At 51.9% G+C, this 24,186-nt stretch overlaps 1 protein-coding gene across 12 annotated transcripts in view; it reads right to left on the bottom strand.

Moving 5' to 3' along the window:
- Positions 1–14,038: 14,038 nt before the first annotated feature.
- SIL1 (SIL1 nucleotide exchange factor) overlaps positions 14,039–24,186 on the bottom strand; it is a 241,742-nt gene continuing 231,594 nt past the window's right edge. For 9 of the 12 annotated variants that reach the window (XM_044226530.1, XM_044226511.1, XM_044226477.1 and 6 more), the window contains 3 exons: positions 18,532–18,628; positions 17,926–18,090; positions 14,039–14,562 (listed from right to left, as the gene is read on the bottom strand). In XM_044226530.1, the coding sequence (XP_044082465.1) occupies positions 14,203–14,562; positions 17,926–18,090; positions 18,532–18,628 (622 nt within the window). In that variant the 3' untranslated portion in view covers positions 14,039–14,202. The remainder of the gene's footprint in view (positions 14,563–17,925; positions 18,091–18,531; positions 18,629–24,186) is intronic. The other 3 variants (XM_044226482.1, XM_044226564.1, XM_044226520.1) reach the window with 1 other exon arrangement.

Raw genomic sequence — 24,186 nt, 5'->3', positions numbered from 1 at the left:
GCAGCTCAGTGGTAAGCTCGGACTTGGGGACTCATGGGACTGCAGTGTCTGAGGCCTTGATGGGCTGGGGGATCTGCTTCTGAGCTCCTTCACGTGGCTGCTTGCAGAAGGCCTTGGCTCCATCCTACGTGGGCCTTTCCATAGAGCTGCTCACAACATGGTAGCGGGCTTCCCCCAGAAGGAATGATCCAGAGAAATTGGCCGCTGGAAAAAAATAACAGCAAGCAGATGGAAGCTACAGGGTTTTTAAACACAAAACAAAAAAAAACCCCACCCTGATCTTAGAAAAGTGATAAATCACTTCTGCTGTACTTTGTCGGTCCAATCAACCCCCGCCCCCTCACCCCCAGCGCACTGTGAAAAGGGACAGCACATGGGGTAAATGTCATTGGGCTGGGGGGGGGGCTCCCACAGTCCTGTGCATCCCGGCCACTGCAGTGACCTTCCCACCAGGCTCCCCTAGTCATCCTGTTCCCTCACTCCACTACCCACGACAGTCACAGGAACCCCGATAAACAGGTCTGATAGTGTCGTTCTCTTAGCTCAATCCCTAACAGAGGTTTCCATCTCCCAGTAAAAGTCCTCGGTGATGGCCTGGTCTCTTGCCCATCTGGCCTTTACTCCCCAGTCTCTGTCATTGGGCCTCTGCACTTGTGCGCCCGCTGCCTGCCTGCAGGGCACCCTCCCCAGATAGCTCCCTGGGCCTCCAAGTATCCTGCCAAAAGTTCTCTAACCCGAAACCCCTCCCTGATAGTACCCTGCCCTCTCTCCACAGTGTATGCATTCATGTGGGTGGGAATCTTCCGTTCCTCGCTGACTTTCCAAGGCCCCAGGCACGGAGTGAGCAGCAGCCCCAGGACATCGCTGAGCCCATGAGGCACTGGCCTCCGTGGCTCAGTCTCTCCCCTGGCGGACTCAAGATGCACACGGACTCTTGGGCCATTCCCATGGCTTCCGTTGCCATCAGCTGGCCTCACTCCACAGCTCTCTTCCACCCTGAGCTCCGATCCACATCTGCCTCAGTTGTTTCATCACCTGACCTGCTGGCTTCTTACAGCCTACCCCTGGCAGTCCCCATTCCCCTCCCCATTTCCCCCTCAGCCTGTCCACTCCTCTCCTGCACAGACCAAGGGCCCAGCCCTCACCTGGACTGACTGCTGCAAAGCTGCCGAAACTGGCCTACCTCAGCCCCCAGCATCCATTAGCCATTCTCACCTAGTAGAAAAGGATCTTCTGGAAATACCTCTGCCAGTCAAATCTCTGGGACCTCCCACCTCTCCTGCTGGCCGGTGGGTATGCAGGGCCTGGCACTTTGACCCTGCCCTCTGTGCCCAAACTGCCTCCTGGCAGTGGTTTCCTGGGACAACCCAGCGCTCTTCCTGGGTCTGGATCATCCTTGGCCATATCATCGTCCCGGCGATAATACCGTTACTTAAAAAGATGAACTCATTTAATCCACCTCCAAAGCAATATCCGGAATCCTGTTCCTGTGCTACTTCTATTCCAGTACACAGTCACGTAACATTCTGATAAATGTTCACGTGTGTCACCCCTGCACCACAGTGGGAAGCACTGGCCCACGGCCTCCCTCCCGCCCCGGGGCCTCTGCCTGGCCCTCTCTGCCTCCACCCGCACTGTTGGGGTGCTGGCCCTCCAGGGGGCCGCCCTGTGTCCTGCTGGGGAACAGACATTGGTGGTCTTGTTCACCCTATTGCCCAGCAAAGGGCTTGGCACATGCTTGAGAAACAGTTGTCGAATCGTTCATTGAGGTAAACCAATCTAGCAGAAGATACTGGAAGGCACAGAGCGGGCAAGTGAGGAGGCACTAGAGAGAGGCCCTGCCCAGAAATCCGGAAATCCTACATCCTCATCAGAGACCATGGTCTCAAGCTACGCAGCCCAGGCTGAGCACCAGGGAGACCTACGCCACCCTGTCCTTGCGGGTATTCGCTCCCTTGCCACAAAAGTGGTTTGCCCTCAGCATCCTGAGGCTTCTTGCTTCTCAGACAAGGCAGATACGACCCTCAGTGTCACCTCCCTCAGGGGAGGCCTGGCCACAACCTGCATGCCAGGGACTGCAGAGCCTGCCTCCCCTCTGCTCACCGGCAGCAGCTGCCCTCCTCCTTCCCTGCTGACTACCCAGCAGTGCCCCCCAAGGTCCCCAGACACCTCAAAGACCCCACCTCACCTCTGCAGCCTGAATCCTCACCACTGAATGCTCCACCACTGAAGGAGGAGCTGCTATGTACTGGACACATGGCCCAGAGCCCCCATCAGGCCGCCACTCACCCTGCCCCCCACCTCATCCTATCCACCTGTGACCACTGGTGCCATTACTGCCCGTCCGGCCTTAGAGCTGAGGGGACTGAGTCACAGAGGTGAAGCTGGTCCAGAGTCCACAACAGGCAAGGAGCCCAGCTTCCCTCCCAGCTTCAGGACCCAGTCCCCCTACAGCCTCAGATGACCATCCCTTCTGGGCTGCAGAGAGCAGGGCAGGGACCTGTCCCCCAGCCTTCCTCCCAGAAGCTGCCTCAAGCTCCTCCCCACTGCAGCGGCCACATCCCACTGCAGTGCCCAGTCCTCGGGGCTCTCCAGGCCCCCAGCCTACTCAAGGACTGTACCCAATGCTCCCTTCTAGTTCCTACCTCCCAGGTTCTCCTTCTTCCTCCATCTTTCTCAGCAGCAGACAAAACACATTCACCTAGATTCCAAAGTTTAAAACCAAGGACAATACAAAGAGCTTCCCTTGAGTCCTGTCTCCAACCCCCTTACCAGAACTCAGATGAGCCTCCAGGCCCACTGCCCACCCTTCTCCCCAGCGCACACCATTCTGCCCATTCCTCCCCTTTAGTAGCACATGGTGCTGGGGCCACTCTGTTCCCCCGGTCTCCCACACCCATCCCTGACCCCTGTCCTTCATCTCCTCTCCCAGCTCCTCCTCTTGACTTCTCATGTTGAAGCAACCAGGCCACACACCTTGGTCCTTCTGTCCTCCCTGTCTGCAATGGTTCCCAGCTCTAGTATGCTGCCAAGTGCTGGCCAGCCAGCTTCCTGGGGCAGAGGGGAGAGGCTGCATACGTGTATAGACATTTAGTACATGTTTCACTCCGGCAAGAATTTGCAGCGCATAATTCACAATTAACCAAGTATGCAGTAGCCTTTCCCATAAATTCCCAACAGCCAACTGATTCTCACAAAAGGTTTTCACTGATTTTTGTTGAAACTGCATCCATAGCCAACCTATGGTTGCAACTGACAAATGAGTCTAGTTCTGACATCAAAGTTGGTTGTTACTTTGTCGACCTTAAGGAGTAAGATGGGTTTTTCATACTGCTCAGCTTGAGATAATTTTCAAGAGGAAGTAATGCTTCTCCTTTTCTAGGGTGTTTGAAATTGAGAACCAGGCAGATCCACACTCAGACCCTAAACAGGGCCCTGAAGTAAAGACATTGGATCCCAAAGATTACAGGTGGGGAGTTCTTACAGTATGTCCGTATTCAAATGGAGATGCAAGAAACCCAGCTGAAAGAACTCTGGAGTGACAGTGACAACTGTGGATTGATCAAGTTCTTTTTAAAAGGGCTGTTTTGAAGATTATGATTCTAACTTTGGAGGAACTATGGTGATGAGCAGTGACTGGCAGTGGAAGGAATCACATGTAAAAACTCCTTAAATAAAAATTTATTGGCTTAAAAAAAAAAAAGGAGTAAGATGGAAGTGAAGCAACGATAACATCTTAGAATCGCACTTGTTCATCCACGAGTGACTTCTTTGCTCACTCAGATAATACCTGTCAAATACTGTGAGACATCCATTTTTATGGGCTATCTATAGATGACCCACTTTCAAGTTTAATAGGCAGTATTAACATTTTTCCTCACTTTAAGACTAGACAATCAACACAACAATAAATCAAGCCCGGATTTGTAGCATTTCCTGAGCTCATGGTGTCAGAACTCCCACATCAGATTTCCAGCCACCAGCGTGTTGTCCTGTTGGTGGGAGCTGGGAAGAAAAGCGCTGGGGTACAGTGTTATGTAGTTTCCACCACCTGGATAGGACAGACAGATGTAAGTACAGCTGACTCCTGAATGACTCAGGCAATGGGGAATGGCCCCCAGTGCAGCCAAATGTCCCTGTACAAATTTTGACCCCCCCCAAATTAACTACTAATAGCCTACTGTTGATTGAAGACTTACCGATACCATAGCTGAGGAACACATACTTTGTGTTACAGGGTTTTGGGGTTCTTTTTTTTAGATTTTATTTGAGAGAGAGCACGAGTCGGGTAGCGGGGCAGTGGGGGAAGGAGGAGTGAATCTTAAGCAGACTCCCTGCTGAGCGCAGAGCCTGACACAGGGATCCATCCTCTATCCTACAACTCTGAGATCATGACCTGAGCTGAAACTAAGAGCTGGATGTTTAACCCACTCAGCCACCCCTGTGTGTTATACGAATAATACACCATATTACAATAAACTAGAGAAAAGAAAACATTAAGACACAAGAGAAAATACATATACAGTATTATAATGTATGTAATTAAAAAAAAACAAACCACAAGTGGACCCCCGCAGTTCAAACCCACTTTTCGAGGGCCACCTATAATCTCAAGAGCACAGATCACAATGGTCAAATGTCAAGTAATTAGGAAAGAAAGAGTTTTGAGTGTTTACTGCCTTCACGTTTTTAAATTCTGAATTTACATACACTAGAACTCACTTCTGGTATATAATTCCATGGACTTGCCTCATGTATAGAGTCATATAATCACCTTAATCAAGGTACAGAACAGTGCCATCTCCCCCACATAGATTCCCTGTCCTACGCCAGTGTTGTAGAAACATCCCCTTAAGTCCTAGCAAAATACTTTCCCTCAGTTTTGCCTTTTCCAGGATGTCACACAAATGGAATCGCACAGTATGCAGTCTTTGGGGTCCAGTTTCTTCCGCGTGGGGTCACCTGCTCTGCTTCCCGCCATGAGGACTGCCACCTCACATGCGCTGACCACAGTTTGTCCATCCGAGGGACATTTTGTTTCTAGGTTGTGTTTTTGTCATTGTGTTTAAACAAAGTTGACATAAGCATTTATGTACAATTTCTGTGTGAACCTAGATGTTTATTTTGGGTAAATACCAGGCAGTGAGACTGGTAGGTTATATGGGAAGTATGTAATTCAGTAAGAGATGACCAAACTTTTCCATAGTAGCTGTAGCATTCTGCACCTACAAGGAAAACATGGGAGTCGCAGTCACTCTGCATCCTCCCCTGCATGTGATGTCATGTTTTTTGTGTGTTTAGGCGTTTTTTTCTTTTCTATAGCCATTTGCATAGGTAGGTCATAGTATCTTGTGGTTCTAATTTACACTTCTCTAACAACTACTGATGCTGAACATCTCTCTTCACATGCTGGTCTGTCACTTGTATATCTCCTCTGGGGGTTTTTAAATGTCTTGCCTTTTTTTTTTTTTTTTTTTTAAAGATTTCACTTATTGAGAGTGAGCAGGAGAGCACAAGCCCAGGGAGAGGCAGGGACAATAGGAGAAGTAGACTCTCCACTGAGTGGGGAGTCCAACAAGGGACTTGGGGCTCAAACCCAGGACCCCAAGATCATCGTCTGAGTTGAAGGCTGACGCTTAACTGACTGAGCCACCAGGCCCCCTATGGTTGACTTTTTTCCTTGATGAGTTCTGAGGACTCTTTATATAATCAGGATACAAGGCCTTTTTCAGATATGTAATTTTTCACTTATTTTTTCCCTGTTTGTGGCTTGTTTTTATTTTCTTAATTTCCTTCACAGAACAGGTTTTTAATTTGAATGTATTTCCATTTATTCATTTTTTGCTTTATAAATTTTGCATCTGGAGTTTTACTAGGAAACCTTAGCCTAATTCAAGGTCACAAAGATTTCATTCCTCTTTTCCTCTAAAAGTTGTGTAGTTTTCCATTTAGGTCTATGAATGATTTGTGATTAATTTTTTTTTAAGATTTTATTTATTTATTTGACAGAGAGAGATCACAAGTAGACAGAGAGGCAAGCAGAGAGAGGGGGGGAAGCACGCTCCCCGCTGAGCAGAGAGCCTGATGAGGGACTCGATCCCAGGACCCTGAGATCATGACCTGAGCCGAAGGCAGCGGCTTAACCCACTGAGCCACCCAGGCACCCTTGTGATTAACTTTTGAGTGAAATAAGATGACAGGTATAAGTCAAGTTTCGTTGCAGAAAACAGGACTACTTGTTGCAGCACCATTTATCAAAAAGACAAACATTTCTCTACTGAACTGCCTGGTACCTTTGTCAAAAATTCAGTAACTATACTTGCGTGGGTTTACTTCTGAACTTGTCATGTGCTCTTTCATTTCTGTGTCTTGTCTTTGACCAGCGCCACTCTGCCTGGATGACCAGAGATTGGAATCAGCCTTACAATCAGCTAAGTCTGCATCCTCCAACTTCTTCCCTTTTTCAAGATTGTTTTAGCTATTCTGATTCCTTTCCATCTCCACACAAATTTTCACATCACACTCTTGAGATCAACAAAATTCCTGCTGGGATTGGATTGAATCCACAGATCAATTTTGGGGGCGGTGGCTCGTCTTCCAACCTATGAATCCATTTACAGTTGAGCTTGAACAACATGGGTTTGAATTGCACAGGTCCACTTATAGGTGGATTTTTTTTTCAATAAATATGTATGAGGACTGTAAATGTATTTTTTCTTCCTTAGGTTTTTCTTAATAACATTTTCTTTCCTCTCATCTATTCTAATACATTTAATAAACCACATACAAGTAGATCAACTGTGTATGTCCTTGGTAAAGCTTCTTGTCAACTGTAGGCTGTTAGTAGTTAAGTTTCTGAGAAGTCAAAAGTTCTGTGCAGATTCTCCACTGCACGGCAGTCAGTACACACCAAACCCCCCACATTGTTCAAGGATCAAGTGTATTTAGATAATTTTTACTCTTTCATTAGTGTTTTAGTTTCCAGCATAACAATTCTGCAAATATTTTGTTTCATTTACACGTTTGTTCCGGTGGTATTCGTAAATGGTACTGTTTCTATTTTCATTCTTGATTTTTTTATTTACTTTTTTTTTTTTAAGATTTTATTTATTTGACAGACAGAGATCACAAGTAGGCAGAGAACCAGGCAGAGAGAAAGAGAGGAAGCAGGCTCCCCGCGGAACAGAGAGCCTGATGTGGGGCTCGATCCCAGGACCCTGGGATCATGACCTGTGCCAAAAGCAGAGGCTTAACCCACTGAGCCACCCAGGCGCCCCTTATTTACTTTTTTTTTTTTTAAAGATTTTATTTATTTGACAGACAGAGATCACAAGGAGGCAGAGAGACAGGCAGAGAAAGAGGAGGAAGCAGGCTCCCTGCTGAGCAGAGAGCCTGATGCGGGGCTCGATCCCAGGACCCTGGGATCATGCCCCGAGCCGAAGGCAGAGGCTTTAACCCACTGAGCCACCCAGGCGCCCCTATTTACTTTTTTTAATAAAAGATTTTATTCCTAAGTAATCTCAACACCCAAGGTGGGTCTCAAACTCACAACTCTGAGATTAAGAGTCGCATGCTCCACTGACTGGGCCAGACTGGCGCCCCAACGGAACTGTTTTTAAAATCTTTGTTTCAAATGGTTCATTGCCAGTATACAGAAATAGAATTGATTTTTGGATGTTACCTTGTATCTTGTGATCTTGCTAAACTCACCATCAGTTCCAGATTTTTTTCTACATTCCATGGTATTTTCTACTTCAACAATCATGTCATCTGTTAATTTATTCTTTTCAATCTGTAGGCCTATACATTTTCTGGCCTTACTGAAGTGCCCAGAACTTCTGGTACAAATATTGAAAAGGAGAGAAAAAGAGAGCAGAGAGCACTGGCATTCTTGCCTTCTTTGTAATCTTGGGGAAAAACAAATCAGTCTTTGACTATGAAGTTTGATGCTTGTCATAGGTTTTTATGTGGTTTCCCTTCATCAAGTTAACAAAATTCCTTTCTATCCCTAATTTGCTGAGAGTTTTTATTATGAATGGATATTGAATTTTGTCATTTTTTTTCTGTATCTATTGAGATGATCGTGTGGCTTTTTCTTCTTTAGTCTGTTAATACAGGGAATTGTGTTGAACTAGCCTTGCATTCCCAGGGTAAACCCCCTGATACATTCAATTTGCTAATACATTCTGTTGACAAGTTCTGCACTGAGAATTTTGGTAGGGACCTTAGGAAAATCTGAAGTAAGTCCTTAACGCTGTGTGCAAGATCTCCCCTCCCCAGTGATCCCTGACCTTCTGCAATGAGTTTGGGAGTGGAATCTTCTATTTTCAGGAACAGACTGTAGAACTGATATTATCTGGTAGATTTGCCAGGGAAACTATCTGAGTCTAAGATTTCTTTGTAGGAAGGTTTTAAACCATGAATTCAATTTAACACATACAAGACTAAATGATTACCTGTTTTTTTCTTGAGTTTTAGTAATTTGTCCTTATGGGAGGCTGAACAGTGGCTCCCCCAAGATTTCTCCATCCTACTTTCTGGAACCTATGAATAATTACATGGCAAAGGGGAATTAAGGCTGCTCATTGGCTGATTTTAAAATATGGAGATGATCTTTCATTCTCTGGATGGACCTCAAGTAATCACAGGGGCCTTAAAGTGGAAAAGGGAGGCAGGCGAGAAGATCAGAGTAGTGTCACATGACCAGCTGAATGGCCTTTGCTGGTTTCTGAAGATGGAGGACAGGGCCACAACCCCAGGAAATCAGGCAGTCTCTAGTGGCTGGAAAAGGCAAGGAAACGGGTCCTATCCAGCACCTACAGGAAGGAATGCAGCCCTGCTGACGACTCCGGTTTTGCCCCATGAGAACAGTGTCTGACTCCTGACCTACAGAACTATAATAGAGCAAATCTGAGTTGTTTTAAGGTATGAAATTCGTGGTCATTTGATACAGCAGCAGGAGCAAACTAATAGAATGAAAGACAGTATTTTCAAGGAAGTGGTCCATCATTTCTTCCAAGCTGTCAGTGATAATGTCTTCTTAATTACTGAGATGGGTAATTTGTGTCTTTTTTTTTTTTTTGATTTTGATTTATTTATTTGACAGACAGAGATCACAAGTAGACGGAGAGGCAGGCAGAGAGAGAGAGGAGGAAGCAGGCTCCCTGCTGAGCAGAGCCCGATGCGGGCCTCGATCCCAGGACCCTGAGATCATGACCTGAGCCGAAGGCAGCGGCTTAACCCACTGAGCCACCCAGGCGCCCTAATTTGTGTCTTCTTATTTCAAAGAACTACCTTTGATTTTCTCTAACGTTGCTGTCTTTGCTTTCACCGGTTTCTGCCCTTATCTTTATTACTTCCTTTTCTTCTATTTTCTTTGGGTTTACAAGAAGCTCTTCTATTGCTCTTCTTTTGCTGGTTTTTTAAAAATTACTTTTATTTTTTTAATATGTCATTGAATTATAAAAGTTTGTGGAATTTGATTTGTGACAGCAGCTGTGTAACCAGCAGCTTGCAGTGCCTCGGACCCCTGCCTGGCCCGTGCTCCCCACAGGCCGTCTCTCTCCTAGGCCACAGACAGACCCTGGCCGCCAGTCAGCATCCCTGGCTCGCATGGCCAACTCAGTACGGATGCGGCCAAAACAGCGTCCGTGACCAGGTCCCAGTACTCCCCTGCTTTTCTGCCTTCCCACTTCCGTAGATGCACCTCCACAGGCCCCTCTGTGCCAGCCCCAGAGCGAGGCTGCGTTCAGCCCTGACCCCTCTCCTCTCAGCCAGAGGCCATCACTGAGCGCGTCCTCAGCTCGGCCTTTCGAACACATCTGGGCCTGAGCACTTTGTACAGCCTTCGCCCTAATCACCTGGGTTTAAACCACATCAACTCCCACCCGGCTGTGCAGGGACACGGCGCTGGGACCCTGCCACCGTCCCCGCCCGTGCTGTCTGTTCTCACCACGCACTAAGAGTGCTCCTGCTGAAGTGTCAGTCTCATTAGGTCTCTCCTCAGCCCGTAGCTCTGCAGCAGCACCACTGCCAAGAGAGACCTCAAGTCCCGGCCCGGGCTCACTCCTTTCACCGTGCTGAGACTCTCGCTCTTCAGACACCTGCCTCTGCCATCTCTCCAGCCTACAAAGCACCACCAGACACCCACAGGGCTCACGGTTTTGCTTCCTTCTGTTCACAGTGCATCTCCTCAAAGAAGCCTTCCCGGAGCACTGGGTCCAAAAAGGGAGCCCCTAACACTCTCTTCCCTTGTACTTCATTTTCCTTGGCATTTGCTGCTTGAATGCTATGGAATGCTATTTTTCTCAGCATTCACCTACTTGTCCTGGTCCACCCCTCCCGCCACTGTTCTTCTGACCACCTCCTGCCCTAGAATAGGACCTGGTAGAAGCAATTGTACTAAATCAAGATGAAAGAATAAGCAAACGACTTAGCAGCAGCCAGGAGAGTGCCTGCAAGTCAGCCCTCACGTCCCCCTCCATCAGGATGAGGGCACACTCCTTAGCAAGGCTGATGACGTGCTGGACAAAGTGGTCCCCTCGACCCCTATGGCTCCATGTGGCCACTTGGCCCCTCACCCCATCACTTCTTCCATCTCTACTAAACACGTGGGTCCTCCAACAGACCACTCTCCCTCAACACAGGTCTTCCTCTATCTTCTTGGGCTTGGAACACTTTCGCTGCCTCAGCTGGCTTATTCTCCACGTGTCCTTCAGGTCTCAGCTTGGCTATCACTGGCCTCCTCTGACCCTCCCTCAGCTCCAACTGACAGAGGCCTCCCTCCTCAGAGTACATGTGATACCGCTGCTGCCTCCCCCACCAGACTGTGAGCTCCCTGACAGCAGGGACTGTCAACCTCGGTCAGGTTGTGACTGACCAACCTCGGGACCCTGAACCTACCTGAGTAAGTGCACAACAAACACAGTCTGAATGAAAGAATAAATGAACAAGTGAATTAATGAAAACCAAGTCTGCTGAGGGCTGGGGTGGGGACAGTAGATGACCACCCCACTCCCCATCCCTGTCATCCTCCCAGAGAGGGCCTCATTCAGCCCTGCTGAGGAGCAGGGAAGCAATAACCATCCAGGGCCTAGAGGGTGTCATCCAGTCAGAGCTCTCTGTCCTGTTCCTGCCATAAGGCTCCAGTGCATGTCAGGGGTGGGAGAAGATAAGAGTAGGGTCTAGGCCTTGGCAAAAGTCACATCACCCTGAGTTCTGGTGGCTACAGCCCCCATTACCACTTTCTGCCTAACTCTGAGCCCAGGTCCTACTTCTTGGCCACAGGTTCCAGGATGGCATCCAAAGGAGGACAGAGAAAGTCCCCTTTTTGCTTGCAGACAGTCAGTGATAAACTGGATGATGGAATCAGAAGCCACAGCCAAGAAGCCTGGGCCTGAGCCCGAGCCCTGGGTCACACTGCTGCCTCCATCCAGGAGGTTCTGCTTCAAGATCCAGAAAGTCAGAGGCCAGTAAGGTGGCAACCTGCAGCAGGCTTCCCATAGGGCAGGGTACAGTACAGTACAGACCAAACTTCACCCTTCACTAGGTCTTGTCTTTGCAGATGTGGAGTGGAGAACAGGGTAGCAGCAGTCAACCACCCAGCCTGTGTGCTCAGCACCGCTGCCCCCAGATGCTCCTTCAGTCCCATTGACACACCCCTGCCTCCACTCCCCACAAAGAGCTCATGGTCCAAAGTCTCCTTTTAGGTTCTTTTTTTTTTTTTTTTTTTTAAAGATTTTATTTATTTATTTGACAGAGAGAGATCACAAATAGGCAGAGAGGCAGGCAGAGAGAGAGAGGAGGAAGCAGGCTCCCCGCTGAGCAGGGAGCCCGATGCGGGACTCGATCCCAGGACCCTGAGATCATGACCTGAGCCGAAGGCAGCGGCTTAACCCACTGAGTCACCCAGGCGCCCCTAGGTTCTTTTTTTTTTTTTTTTTTAGTGATTTATTTATTTGAGAGAGCGAGAGAGCACGAGCAGGGGGAGGGTCAGGGAGAGAGGGAGAGAGAGAAGCAGGCTCCCAGCTGAGCAGGGAGCCCACCATGGCGCTCGATCCCACAACCCTGGGATCAGGACCTGAGCCGAAGGCAGACGCTCAACGGGCAGGGCCCCCTCAGACACCACCCTGCTTTATAGTTAAATGCTATATTTTGCAGCATGCCCGAGGATGGAGGGATACTGGGGTCCTCAACTAAGCCTCCACTCATGTTAGTCTTTCCATGGGGACCCCTTCCCACAACCCAGATCAGATCCTTGAGACCTCAAGGACCCCATCCCCAGCTGCTACTGTCCCAGGCCAACAAAAGGCCCCACTCCACAACTCAGCAGGGTCTCGCCAGCCCTCGCTCAAAGGCACAGTTGCTCCCACAACCTCAGCTCTCACCTCTGCCAGGATGAGGCCCATACTGAACTTCTCCCCAACCCTGAGCCCTCCTCATTCCCAGCATGTGCAGGGACAGTGTCCTCCTACCACCCTCCTCTCTCAAATTCACTCAGTCTGCTGACACCATGTTTAAAGGGATTTTTGACCTTGGTCCTAGCCAGGCCCAGGACCTCCTTTCTGAACCCTGCCCTGCTTCACCACAGAACAGCTGTTCTGCCATCCATTGTGGTCTTCCTGCCCCTGCCTGCCTATCAAATTCAACACTATCACCTTCTGAGCCACATATGCAAGCCTTCTGCAACATGCTGGAACCAAATCCTAGCTCTGCCAGTCAAAAGCTGTGTGACCTCACACGACCATGCAGCCTCTCTGAGCCATGATTTCCTCATCTGTAAAACACAATTAGAAGGTGATTTAAAGGTTTTAAAGGCAACAAGGCAGAAAATATCCAACACACAATAGACTTTGGGTCTGATCCCCATGACGCCTGAACCATGAGCCTTCCAACCCAGGCAAAACAGGCTGCTGCTTCTCTCCTGCCCCCCTAGGAGGGTTGTGTGCAGGTGACCACTCTCTTGTGAGCTTCCTGTGTATTGGGGCACGAGGTGGGTAGAAGAAGGTGGGAGGCCAAACAAAAGGACTGCAAGAAAGGAAGCTACCCATTACCTTATGTTTGTCTGGGCCTTGGTTTCCCCATGAGCTCTGTGAAACCAAGATTTCTACATGTCAGGCCAGGATGGGGGAGATTTCTACACAGAGGCCAGGAGGGGCTGCCTAAGCAGCAGGAGTGAGGCTGTGATGCACTGGGAAAGGCTGAAAAACAAACGCACCAGAATCCAAATCAGGAAAGCCCAGGGCCGGAGTTGCCGTGGCAACCTGCAGCAGGATCCCAGCCTGGCACTCAGCCTCTGTGGGGTGGGGGCCGGGACTTGCCAGGCTCGGCTGCCCCCGCCTCCAAGGCCTCCTCCGCAGTGTACCTCGGCTGACACGGGGGAGGGGCGAGGGCACAGAGACGCACCTCTGCCCTGTCAGGTGGGCCAGGCAGGCCTGGGCTCCTACTTCCAGTTTTAGGGAGCTCACTCCTCTCCAAGAGCGAGGCCCACACCCAAGCCCTCCAGAGTGCCGCAAGTCACCCCCAATCCTTCCAGCACCCTGGTCCCAGTGCCGATCGCTCCAGCCCAACACATAAGCTGCCAGGGCTGACAGAGTACCACTGCCATGGGCCTCAAAGCTATTTCCATGCACAAGGGGCAGTGAGATGACCCCCCGACCCCGGCACCAACCTTCCATCAGAGCAAGGTGGGGGAAGGAACAAGCACAGGTGCCCTGCTGCAGTGCTTTATGCAGGTTTGCTCGCACTTAATGGCACTCCCCTCTGACAGTTGAGAAAATAGGCCCATGGAAAGCTAAATGACTTGCCAAGGTCACAGAGGTCCTGGGTGGGGAAGAGCAAGGTCCCAGCCAGGGCTTTCCAACTCCTGAGCCCAGACCCTTCCCATAGGGCCTATTACTGGATGCCCAAGGCCGACCATCCACCGTGTCATCAGGGGCCTCTGGGGTGCCTATCTACCCAGTGACCTGGGGGCTCCTAGACACAGTCCCTCAACCACAGGACTCTGTCCGGTCTGCAGAGACACACAACAGACAATGGCCCTCATGCCTCCATTTAATGGTCAAGCCGGCACTGCCCAGATGATGCCCTGGCCCCAGTAGGGAAGTCCTCCCCCCTGGCTACTGTCCCCTGAGGAGCCCACCCAAGCTGGTGTCCGTCAGCCTCACTAATGTCCCAGTCCAGTCCCGGTGGCAGGGAGCTGCCTCATCTCAGTTCCTTCAGCAAGCTGTTGATGGAGCCCAGCAGTTCCCGGAAGTAGCCCTCATCCTCGCCATCCTGGAGCTCCAGGGCGGCCAGAGCCTGGTACTCAGCCTGCAGGCTGACCAGCGTCCTGTTGAGCTGGGGGTCCTGGCGGTAGCGGTCCCGGCAGGTGGCCAGGAGGGCGCCCAGCGTCTGCAGCACCTTTTCTCGGGCATCATGCTCAGGGAGGGCCAGGAGGTGTGCGATGATCTCGCACCAGCCCTGCTCCCGCAGGCCTGGCAGGAGGAGCACCTGGCGGTACTGCTGCAGCTTCTCCGGGGAGGTCTCCTGGGTCAGCTCGGCCTCCTTCTCAGCAAACATCTGCTGTCCGCATGGCCAGGCACCCGGGATGGGGTTGGGGGAGAGAAAACACAGAGAGCAGTCAGGAGCGCCGCTCGGGTGGGAAGGCATGTGGCTCATCATCCGTCTACCCGCTCTTCCTTCTGGGCCTCAAAGGCCCAACATGGGAGAAGGCCAGCTGACTCCCCCACCCGTCCACCCATAGGTCCATTTGTCTGTCCATCCATCCATTCATCAAAAACAACTGTGCAGTATACCTGAGAAACCCAGACGGAGACATGGTCCCTGCCCTTGAGGAGCTCAGGGTCTAGCAGGAGAAGAGAAATTAACGGAGTAATCCCTGAGGAGCACAATGACTGCAATTCAGCAGTGCCCGGTGGATGCCAGCAGTCTGGGTTCGAATTCTTGCTCCGCCACTGACAGCCGAACAGCCTTGGACAGGCACGGCGTCATCTCTTATGTGACGATGTGCCCCCTTCAGGACCACACACGGCCAGTGCCCAGCACACAGCACACCTAGCAATGGGTGCTCAGCTCTCAAGTTGAGTCACACCATCTACACCTCTGTCCGTGGCAATGGCAGCCTCACCTCCGCAAGATTCACTCCCTCAGAGGACAGAGGGCACAGCCAAGAGAACAGGATGGCACTTCCCTGAGTTTGGAGGGCTATGTGGGAGTTGTCCAAGGGGACAAGGGTGGAGGGTCCACACACGGGCGGGTCACAACAGTAGGCTGAGGCCCCCTTCCTGTGTGCAGAATGTGAGGCTGTTCTGGCCTAGGGGGAGTGAGGGTCTGGCTGAGTCCCGGCTGTGTGTGGCCTTTATGCCAAGGGCCTGGGGAGTTGAGACAAGTTTGGGCAGAAAGTCACAGGCTTGGCCAGTGGCTCTAAAGTACAGAAACCCAGCCCCGCCAGCACAATACAGTGGGAGCCATGCCTGCCAGGCTACAGGGGTAGGACACACCTGAAATGTGAGTGACCAGCTTCTCTCGAATGTTGGGGGAAGGCAGAGGTGGAGGATGAGCAGGGAGAGGGTGGAGACATGCGCTACTGGCTGTACTAAGTGTACCTACAAGACGAAAGAGGAAGCTCTGCCCTTATTCCAGGGGAGAACAAGGCATGCCAAGGACAGGGAAGACAAGAGGAAACCAGGCAAAGAGCAGGGACCACAGAGCACCACCGGATGGCCTTGAGGCCATCGGGGCTGGTGGAGGAAGCAGGGAGGGGCAGGGATCAGCATCCTGGCCCAGAAAAGGATGAGAGGGCTCTGACCGTCCTTTCCTAAGCTACCCCACATACCCCAGCTGCACCTGGAACATTCAAGGCCCCACCGCCCTTGGTCTCTGCCCCACGTCCACTGCTGCTCACTGCACCTGTCAGCCCCCTGCCTCCCACTCACGACAACCTCCAGCCAGCTGACAGTAGACTTGTCCAGCCCTACACCCTGTACAACTGAGCATTTCTGATGTTCATAACTAAATCCCTTCCCAAGGACTTCAAGGCCCTGCAGGGTCCACCCCAACCTGTGCAGGGCCTCATCCCCACATACGCCCTCACTCATGCACCTGTCACACAAACTGTCCCCCAGAACCCTTAAGGAGCAGCTTGGAGGCGCACTCCCACCTAACTCCAACTCCCCAGTTAACTCACCCCTCAGATCTCACTGCCTCCCCTGACTTGCCCAAACAGGTCAGAGTCCCCCAACTGTAGGCCTCTGCGGCCCACATGCTCCAGGTGCTACTGTCAATAAAGTCTGTCCCAAAGCACCAGGAGGACAGGGACCGTGAGAGGTGGGTGTACTCCCCACGGGAATTCTGCCAAGCAGCTGCCCCCTTCCCACAACACCCTCAAGCTGTGGGGCACCTCCAACGGCAACCTGACATGCTGCCATCTCACACAGCTCCAGACCCAGCCCCAGGGTTAATTGGTTTTCATTCTTGCCGGGGAACTACAAGAAAAAAGAAGCCCCAGCTGCCTCAAACGCAGTTCGGCTGACACCTGTCCTACGCTCACCGGTGGCAGAAACTCCTCCACTGTCCTCCCCGCCTGCAGAGGGACAGCTTTCCCAGTACTCTCACAGAGAAACACCAGTGTTCTCAGCACCCCAAGCCTCAAGGTGAGCCCTGGGGGCCGGCTGACTTGGGCAGCTCTCCGGGGACATGCCAATGCCATGGTACCTGCCATGCCAGGACTAGGGGTGGCAAAGAGACACCGAATTCAGCAGAGGGAAGAGGTCAGTTTCTCCCGGGAAACGCCAAGCCAACACACAGGTCCTTCTCCAGGCTTGCTGGCCTGTTGCCAGGAAGTCAACTGTGCCCAGGCCTTATTAATTGGATATGAGCACCACATGGCTGCCTGCTGTTCTGGGTTTCTGCAGCTTGGAGAGAGAGAAAGAGGGGAAAGAGAGAGGGGGGGAGAAAGAGAGGGAGAGAGGGGGAGAGCAGGAGAGAATGAAGGACAAGCCAGGCCTGGAGACACAGGGAGCACCAGAGAGTCCACGCACTCACAACAGCAACTTCCAGACACTCCCACCCTCAAGGTGAGGCAGGAGCAGGGAGGCAGGCCTGGGCCTCTCCTCCTCCGAGACTCAGCGGTGGCTCTGGGGCTGCCCAGCCTGCTCCAGTCGGCTGTTCTAGGGAAAGCGTGGCCAGAAAGCGAGCTGAGAGCTCTGCTATTGCACCCTGCAGCCGCTGCATGCAGAATCCAGGCCCGGCCGGCTGCACTCTGTTCTTCATTAAGACACTTTTCAGGCTCACAAAGACCAAAGTGGGTTGGACACCAAGTCTCCTGCCAGGTGGCAACAACAGGGTCCCTGAGCCCCTCGAGGGTGGCCGAGCCCTTGCCCAGGGTCAAAGCTCCCAGAGGAGGAACCTGCATGTTTCTAGAATCTAAAGATCGAAATCTAAAAATCTAAACTTAAAAATCCAAAGATCCCACTTGCAGAATCTAAAGATTCAGCCTCTTTCCCGGCTCTGGCTAACTGTTGTTCCGGCTGCTTCGAGGGCTCCCAGACACAGCTGCTCCATCCTACTTGCTCCCTATTGCACCACCCTAGGCTTTAGCCAAATGACCTGTCATTCCATGAAGGGCCGATCCTGGCCATTTCTGGCACACCCCCATCCCCAGCACCCCGGCCCCTCCCCCCTCCTCACCAGCCCTCAGGTTTCAGTTTAGCTGTCACATCCCATGGGACACCCTCCCTCAGAAATTCTGGGTTCAGGATCCCAAGGAGGGGCCTCCACAGCCTCCAGGTCTACCCAGCAGTCTGGCACGTTTTCTCAGAAGCACTGTTAGGAGGATGGAAGGCAGCATGGAAGAGGCCAGGGCCAAAAGGCTAGAAGCAAAACAAAGCAAAGTGACCTGGAGGCACCCCAGGTCTGGGCACTCACCTTTTCAGTGACCAGGTCATAAAGCAGAGTGACCACACGCACAGCCAGCATCTCTGTACCCTTTGCCTGCACCAGGCTCCGCAGCACCTGCAGGCCCCCCAGTTTCAGGAACTGCTGCTGGGCATAGGGGAAGTGTCGCAGTAGGGAGCACAGCGCAAACAGGACCTGCAGAGGGTGATGGGCCACATGGTACTCAGCCTGTTCCAGGGCCCAGTAAACGCAGCCAGAAGTGCCCCGACGACCCCAGCCCAGCCTCCATTCTTTTCGTCCCTCTCAGGTCCAGCTATACCCCAGAACACAGTTCTGTGAAAGCTGGAAGAGGAGTGAGACACCTTTAACATCGCCCCCTAGGCAGAGAGACCGCAACACAAGAAGCCAAAGGGTGGTATCCCAGACTATGATGGGAGCTGAACTGAGGCCTCCAGATGCCTCAGCAAGCTGTCATGCTGCTTGAGGTGAGTGGGACCTCTCCCCCTCTGCCACCCGGTGGATGGGTGAGCACTCAGGTCCCCAAGGGTGACAGGCACAGCCAAAAAAGGGACCCTTGTCTTTCAGACTCTGCAGATGTGCTAGGGGCTAGGCAGCAGGGAGGGAGCAGATACATACCTTCTTCTTTGCAGGGAGAGGCTGTTCCGTAGCCAGGATGACCAGCAGCTTCTGTAGGGCTCCCCCCTCAATGGCCTCTACCTGAACCTTTGGGTTGCTGGAGGGAAAGTACAGGACAGCATGACACTATACCTCCTCACCAAGCTGGGGACACATCACTGTGCACAGCCCAGGGATCTTGGTGGTTTGGGGGGGTGACAATGTACCAGCCATCCCTTGGGGAAAACTAAGGTGCCCAAAGGAGCATTCCCCCTTGGGAAAAGCTAGAACTTAGCTGGCTGAATAGGTGAATGACTATACATCTACCTGGGTACCAAAGCCTATGGCCAAAATCACAGACCAACGGCTCCCACAACATCCTACTACCCAGCAAACATTGGGCTGGAGTGATCTGGGAAGGGAAATCACCTATACCCCTTTAAGATCTCCCGATGCTAAAGGTGCTACTCAGTGTCCCTCCCATGAAAGCCTTCCTTCACAGTCCCCAGGCCTACATTGGGTCTTCCTCCCTCCATCACCCCCATGCAATCATACACTGGGGGCAATTACTGACAGGTCTGTTCTCTGATTATGAGCTCCTCTTGGCCATGTGCTGGGACCCACTCCTCTTTTCTCTTCTGGGTGGAGTACATAGACAACATATAGTCAATGTTTGTGGGGGAAAAAGACCGCAAGAACGAATGAGAGCCAGGGAGCCTCTTAACCTGAGCAGAGCCTAAAACAAGACCAACCCAGATGCCTCCCCACTGTGAGAGTAGCTGCTGGGATTGCCCCCATGTTATCAGTACTCAGCATATAGCCTCTGTCATGGGGCCCAGGAAAAGAGGGCCAGAATGAATCAACATGTGTGCACAACCAGGACTATACCAACCCACACACAGCAACACTGTAACACTCAAAACCCAGAGCTGCCTCTCCAGCTCCTCTCCCCATTCTGGGCTGGCAAAAAAGCAAGGAGGTTCAAACATTCAGGCACAACTCTCCTGGAAGAAAGCATAGGGGCCCTGCCAGTGAGGCCTCCACAGGGCAGGGTGCCCAGGAGGAGATAAGACTGGGAACCTCTTGCTTTCCAAGATCAAATTTATGATCAGTTAGGGAGAAGGGTCAATCAAGTACAGGGACCTGGGTGGTTAGGCCTTCGAGGGAGGTCAAGGCTCCCTTGCCAGACACTTAGGAGGCCTCAGAGAAGAAATGTGGCAGGCTCCTAAAAACCCTGAGGCCAGAAGGAAGAGGAGAGGCCAGACCAGAGGTCACAGAGTGGCTGCCACACTTGCATAGACAGCCCACAAAGGGCACTGAGTCTCTTCTTGGCTCTGGCTCCTTCACCTAAGCCAGGCCACCAGCTCCCTGGAGACTGAAAGAGCGCCTGTTCCTCTTAACCCCCAACTTTGGCAAGGGGCCCTCGTGATCCTGCAGAGTGAGGCAGGGTCTGAGACCCAGAGGAAATGGGAGGCAGGTGACAAGAGAGTGCACACTACTGCTTGCAAGAGAGAGCCTGCAATATGGCAGGCGCCCCGTGAAAGCTGGCCCAGTGGCATGGTGATGGGGCCCGATCCTACCAGGCACCAGCTTCAAGTTTCAAAGAAGACTCAGCACACTGAGCCAGTTTCCCTGCTCTAAATGGGAGGTGCGTGGGTCCCTCTGCATCGTCTCAGCCAGAAAGGATGTGCAGGGTGGGTGCCAGCCTGTCCCATGGCAACCCCACCAGTGTGTCTCAGGCGCAGCCTGGAGATGGGCCAGGGTCTCTGGGGAAGGGAAGCTGACAGCTCCTCTCCAGACAAGCAGGTGGGCACCAATGCAGGAGGGCTGTGGAGCTGAGCCTCTCCCCTGTCCCCTGTTCCCCCCAACTTGAGAAAGGCAGCTGCTTCATCAAAGCGTGAGCTAATTAGAACTGCCTCTGCCATCATGTGCCTGAGGAATGCTCACCCGCAACAGGCAGGGTCTTTTCTAGGAAAAGACGACCATGTTGAGAAATTCACACAGACGTCAAAAGCTGCCTCCCAAGGAAGGGGGGCTGTGAGACCCAACATCACATCAGCCTCATAGGAAGCACCATCGCTCACGGGCCCACACGGTGGCAGGGGCAAGGTCCTCCAAAGACAGCACATGGAGCTGAAAACAAGACCTAGAGGTGAGAGAATCACCTGCCAGGTGCCTTAGGAAAGCCACTTGAGCATGCTGGGTACCGGGACCCACCTGGACACCACCCAGAGGAGTAGCCCTGTCACAATGCAAGGCAGTGTTAGGAGGGAGGGGAACCGTGCTCACCCATGTCTTGCTTGTTAGGAGGGGAGAGAAGGCTCAAACCCCTAAGGGAACCAAAGCACCAACAAGAAACAAAGTATCAGGGCCTTAAGGGGAGGGCACATACCATCTAGGCAAATCCCCATGGCTTCCGGAGTGCTTCTTTGCCACAGGAGCCCTGATGTAAGTGACAGAGGGTCAGACAGCAGTCTGTCTTAGGAATGATGTACAGGCAGCCCCACATACAGGACAGGTCTTCCCCAGCTCAGCCAGCCCTCTGCCACTGAACAAGCCAGGATCCACACACAGGAGAGAGACCATCCACCAGATTTTACTTAGAAGATACAGAGGGAATGAATGATATTAACATGAGGCCAGACCAAGTTGATCTGAACCTAAGGCTGGGGGCGGGCAGGGGGTCCGGAGAAATAACGGGAAGGTCTGGGCTGGAAGATCCAGGAGGCCTGCACTGGAGAAGAGACACTGCCGGAGGCTGAAGAAGACAGCTTGTAGACAGGAGGAAGGGCAGGTGCTCAGGGAACAGCATGAGTGTGTGTGGAGAGGCGAGACCATTGAATGAATAGCTACCCTGGAAAGTCATGGAAATGGGGCCAAGAGGTGCAGCTGACAAGAAGGTGCAGGTCAGGAGGCCAAGCTACCGACAGCACTGAAATCTGCTGGCTGGGACCTAAGAAGGGTGATGCAGGACCCAGACCTCGTCCAGCAAGCAGAACCTGCTCCTGCTCCTCCTTCCCCAGCAAATACCAAACCCTAAGTAAAATGAAAACTTGGTGACAAGCAGACACCAGAGAGGGCCCACGAGCAGGGTCTGCCTCAGTACAGTTGCCCCAGGGACAAGAGATGAGATGGCAGAACACTCTGAACCAGACACAACTTACCACTCCCAGGTCAGGTTGGCTGTGGCTATGTAGTGTGCACCTGTACCTGCCCAGCATCCCTTCTGTCCCGCCTCCCAGTAGTGATACCCCTGCCTCCCTTCCTTTGAGACACTGCTCCCTCTCCCACTCCTTATGGTCCTGATGGGGTCCTTATGGCAACTCCCAAAACCAAGGGGGAAGGGCTTGTGGATTGGGTGCTGGTCCATGATAGCCTGGCACCACCATGGCCTCTGTGGGTCACCTAGGACTGGGCAACCAGGGCCCTGAGTCTATAATGGAGTCACGACCAAAAGAAGTCCTCTTCTCCGTAAGATAGGTTGCTAGAAGCCAGGAGCACCTAGGGTGACAACAGTGGCCAGGTCCTACCCCATCCCCAAGGAGAGAAACTCATTAAGGTAGGACAAAATAGAAGTCACACAGAAAGAAACCAAAAGGAAAAAGTGAAAGCCCGATACTTTGTCACTTGCTGAAATCACTTTCATAAGGCAATAAATCTACTTTTTCACCTGCAGCCGAGTCCTAAAGAACCTGGGTGAGGAGCGCAGGACCATCAGCTAAACATGGGCCTGTGGCCAAGTGTGGCCTCAACAGCCCTGGGCCTTTTCTCCTAACTTAAATGAAGTTAAGGTGCCCATTTAACTGTGGGCCCTACTCCCGAGTTGAGGGGCACCATGCACGCTTCAGGGGTTCCATACAATACCTTCTGGAAACAGTCTTTTAGTCCTGCCCAATCAAGGGGTTAAGGAACACAGCAGAGGTGTGTTCTTCCAATGAAGGTAGAGTTTCCAAATGACACTCAGTCCAGCCAGGCGGGAACAGGTAAGCTGGGCATTCAGGCAATCCACTGTGGAGGGGCAGGTACCAACATGCTCTCAGAACCTCTCCCTCCCCTGGCAGCTTAGCCTTGGGCTCTGAATGTTCATTACTCTGTGCTTTGGGGGATGAAATGCCCCAGAAAGCTGAGTGAGTTTAGGGGATGTACAAGGGCCAGCGCCTGAAGGACACTTAGTGGGAATCCTGTGAACAAGGGTTGATGACCTTGGGCAAGTCCCTTCATTTCTGTTTCCTTACCTGTGAGGCAGGGCTAATACTACCTTGTGTTAAAGATACAACAAGTATCGAGTACCAAAATGCAGCCAATGCAATGTGATGGAAACATTACAATTACGGTGGGTTTGCTACAAAGAGCCCAGACCATATCCTCGAGAACACAGCTGTCCTGGGAACACAGATGTCCAGGGCACATATATGCTGGCTTCATCTCCCTCCCAGCCTACAGGCTCAGGACGGGAGCTGTGGCCCATGCAGGGGGCGGGGCGGAAAGGTGCGGAGCCTGACAGCTGGGGATTTGAGTGCGTTAAAAGGGCAGGGGCCTGGCTTGCCTCTCAGCGACATCCGTGGAGCTGGTGTGCTCAAAGTCAACAGAAGGATATTAAGGACGTAGCTTGTCTCTGATGAGATAAATGAGACTAAACCTTGTTCAGGGCTAAGCCGGCTGGACTGAATAAATACCATTAGCACTTGGATTACTGGGATGTTCACAATCAGCAGGCAAGTCAGCTGTCTGTGTGCAGAGGGATGGCAGCAGCTGCTACTTTGCAAATCTTGGGTGGGGCTGGGGGAGGGGTAGATCACAGAAATGGAAATGATTGCATGTGCAGAAACCAAACAGTTTGGGTCAGGGTGACTGATGTAGGCAATTTGCCAAGGGTCAGAGATCATATTTCAGCTAAGCAAAGCTGAGCAAGTGTTAGGGGGCAGTCTGGGTGGTTCAGCTGATCCCAGGGTATACAGCCAAGCCCCACCACAGGCCCCATGAGAGTGCCGCCCACGAGTTGCCCTTCTCCCTCTCTGCCACTCGGGATGAGCTATGTAATTTTCAGCGCCAGTGCAAAATGGAAACGTGGGGCCCGTGTTCAAAAACTATTAGGAACTAGAAACTTCAAGATGGAAAGGGCAGGCAGAGCATTAAACCAAGCACAGGCCCACTTCAGGGCAGGGTCCCTGCAACTACAGGGTCACAGAGCCACAAAGCAGGTGCTGCTGGCATCAGGGGCCATATGCATGGAAACAGGAAACATAGAGATCCTGTTTGAGGTGAAGTGGAACAACAAGGATGGAAAAGGGAATCTGAGTAACTGGAAAAGGAAAAAAACTGGAAAAGGCAGAGACTTCTGGATTGGAAAATAAGGATCAGGTTGACTCATTACATGGGGGTGAGTAGATACCAAGGGGAAACCCTCCAAAGCAGAGCTCACGTCTGCTCGCGTCCCAGTCCCAACCTAGACTCAAGGCTTATCCACACATCGGGGTATGAGCTCTCTCGGGAGTCCTCACCATATTTCTACGTAGGATAATGATTCTTTTTTTCATTCTCTTAAAAACAGAGGGGAAAAAACTGCCATTGTTGTGAAATACTCCCTGAGAAAAATCTACACAGTGTGGAAAGGGGGCATATCTCAGGGGGAGGACATGGTCAGGCTTCATCATCTGCAATCCTGCCTGATGAAGT

This window comes from Neovison vison, chromosome 1, assembly GCF_020171115.1.
Source record: "Neovison vison isolate M4711 chromosome 1, ASM_NN_V1, whole genome shotgun sequence".
Taxonomy (NCBI): domain Eukaryota; kingdom Metazoa; phylum Chordata; class Mammalia; order Carnivora; family Mustelidae; genus Neogale; species Neogale vison.
This window is presented reverse-complemented; position numbering and strand designations above follow the sequence as displayed.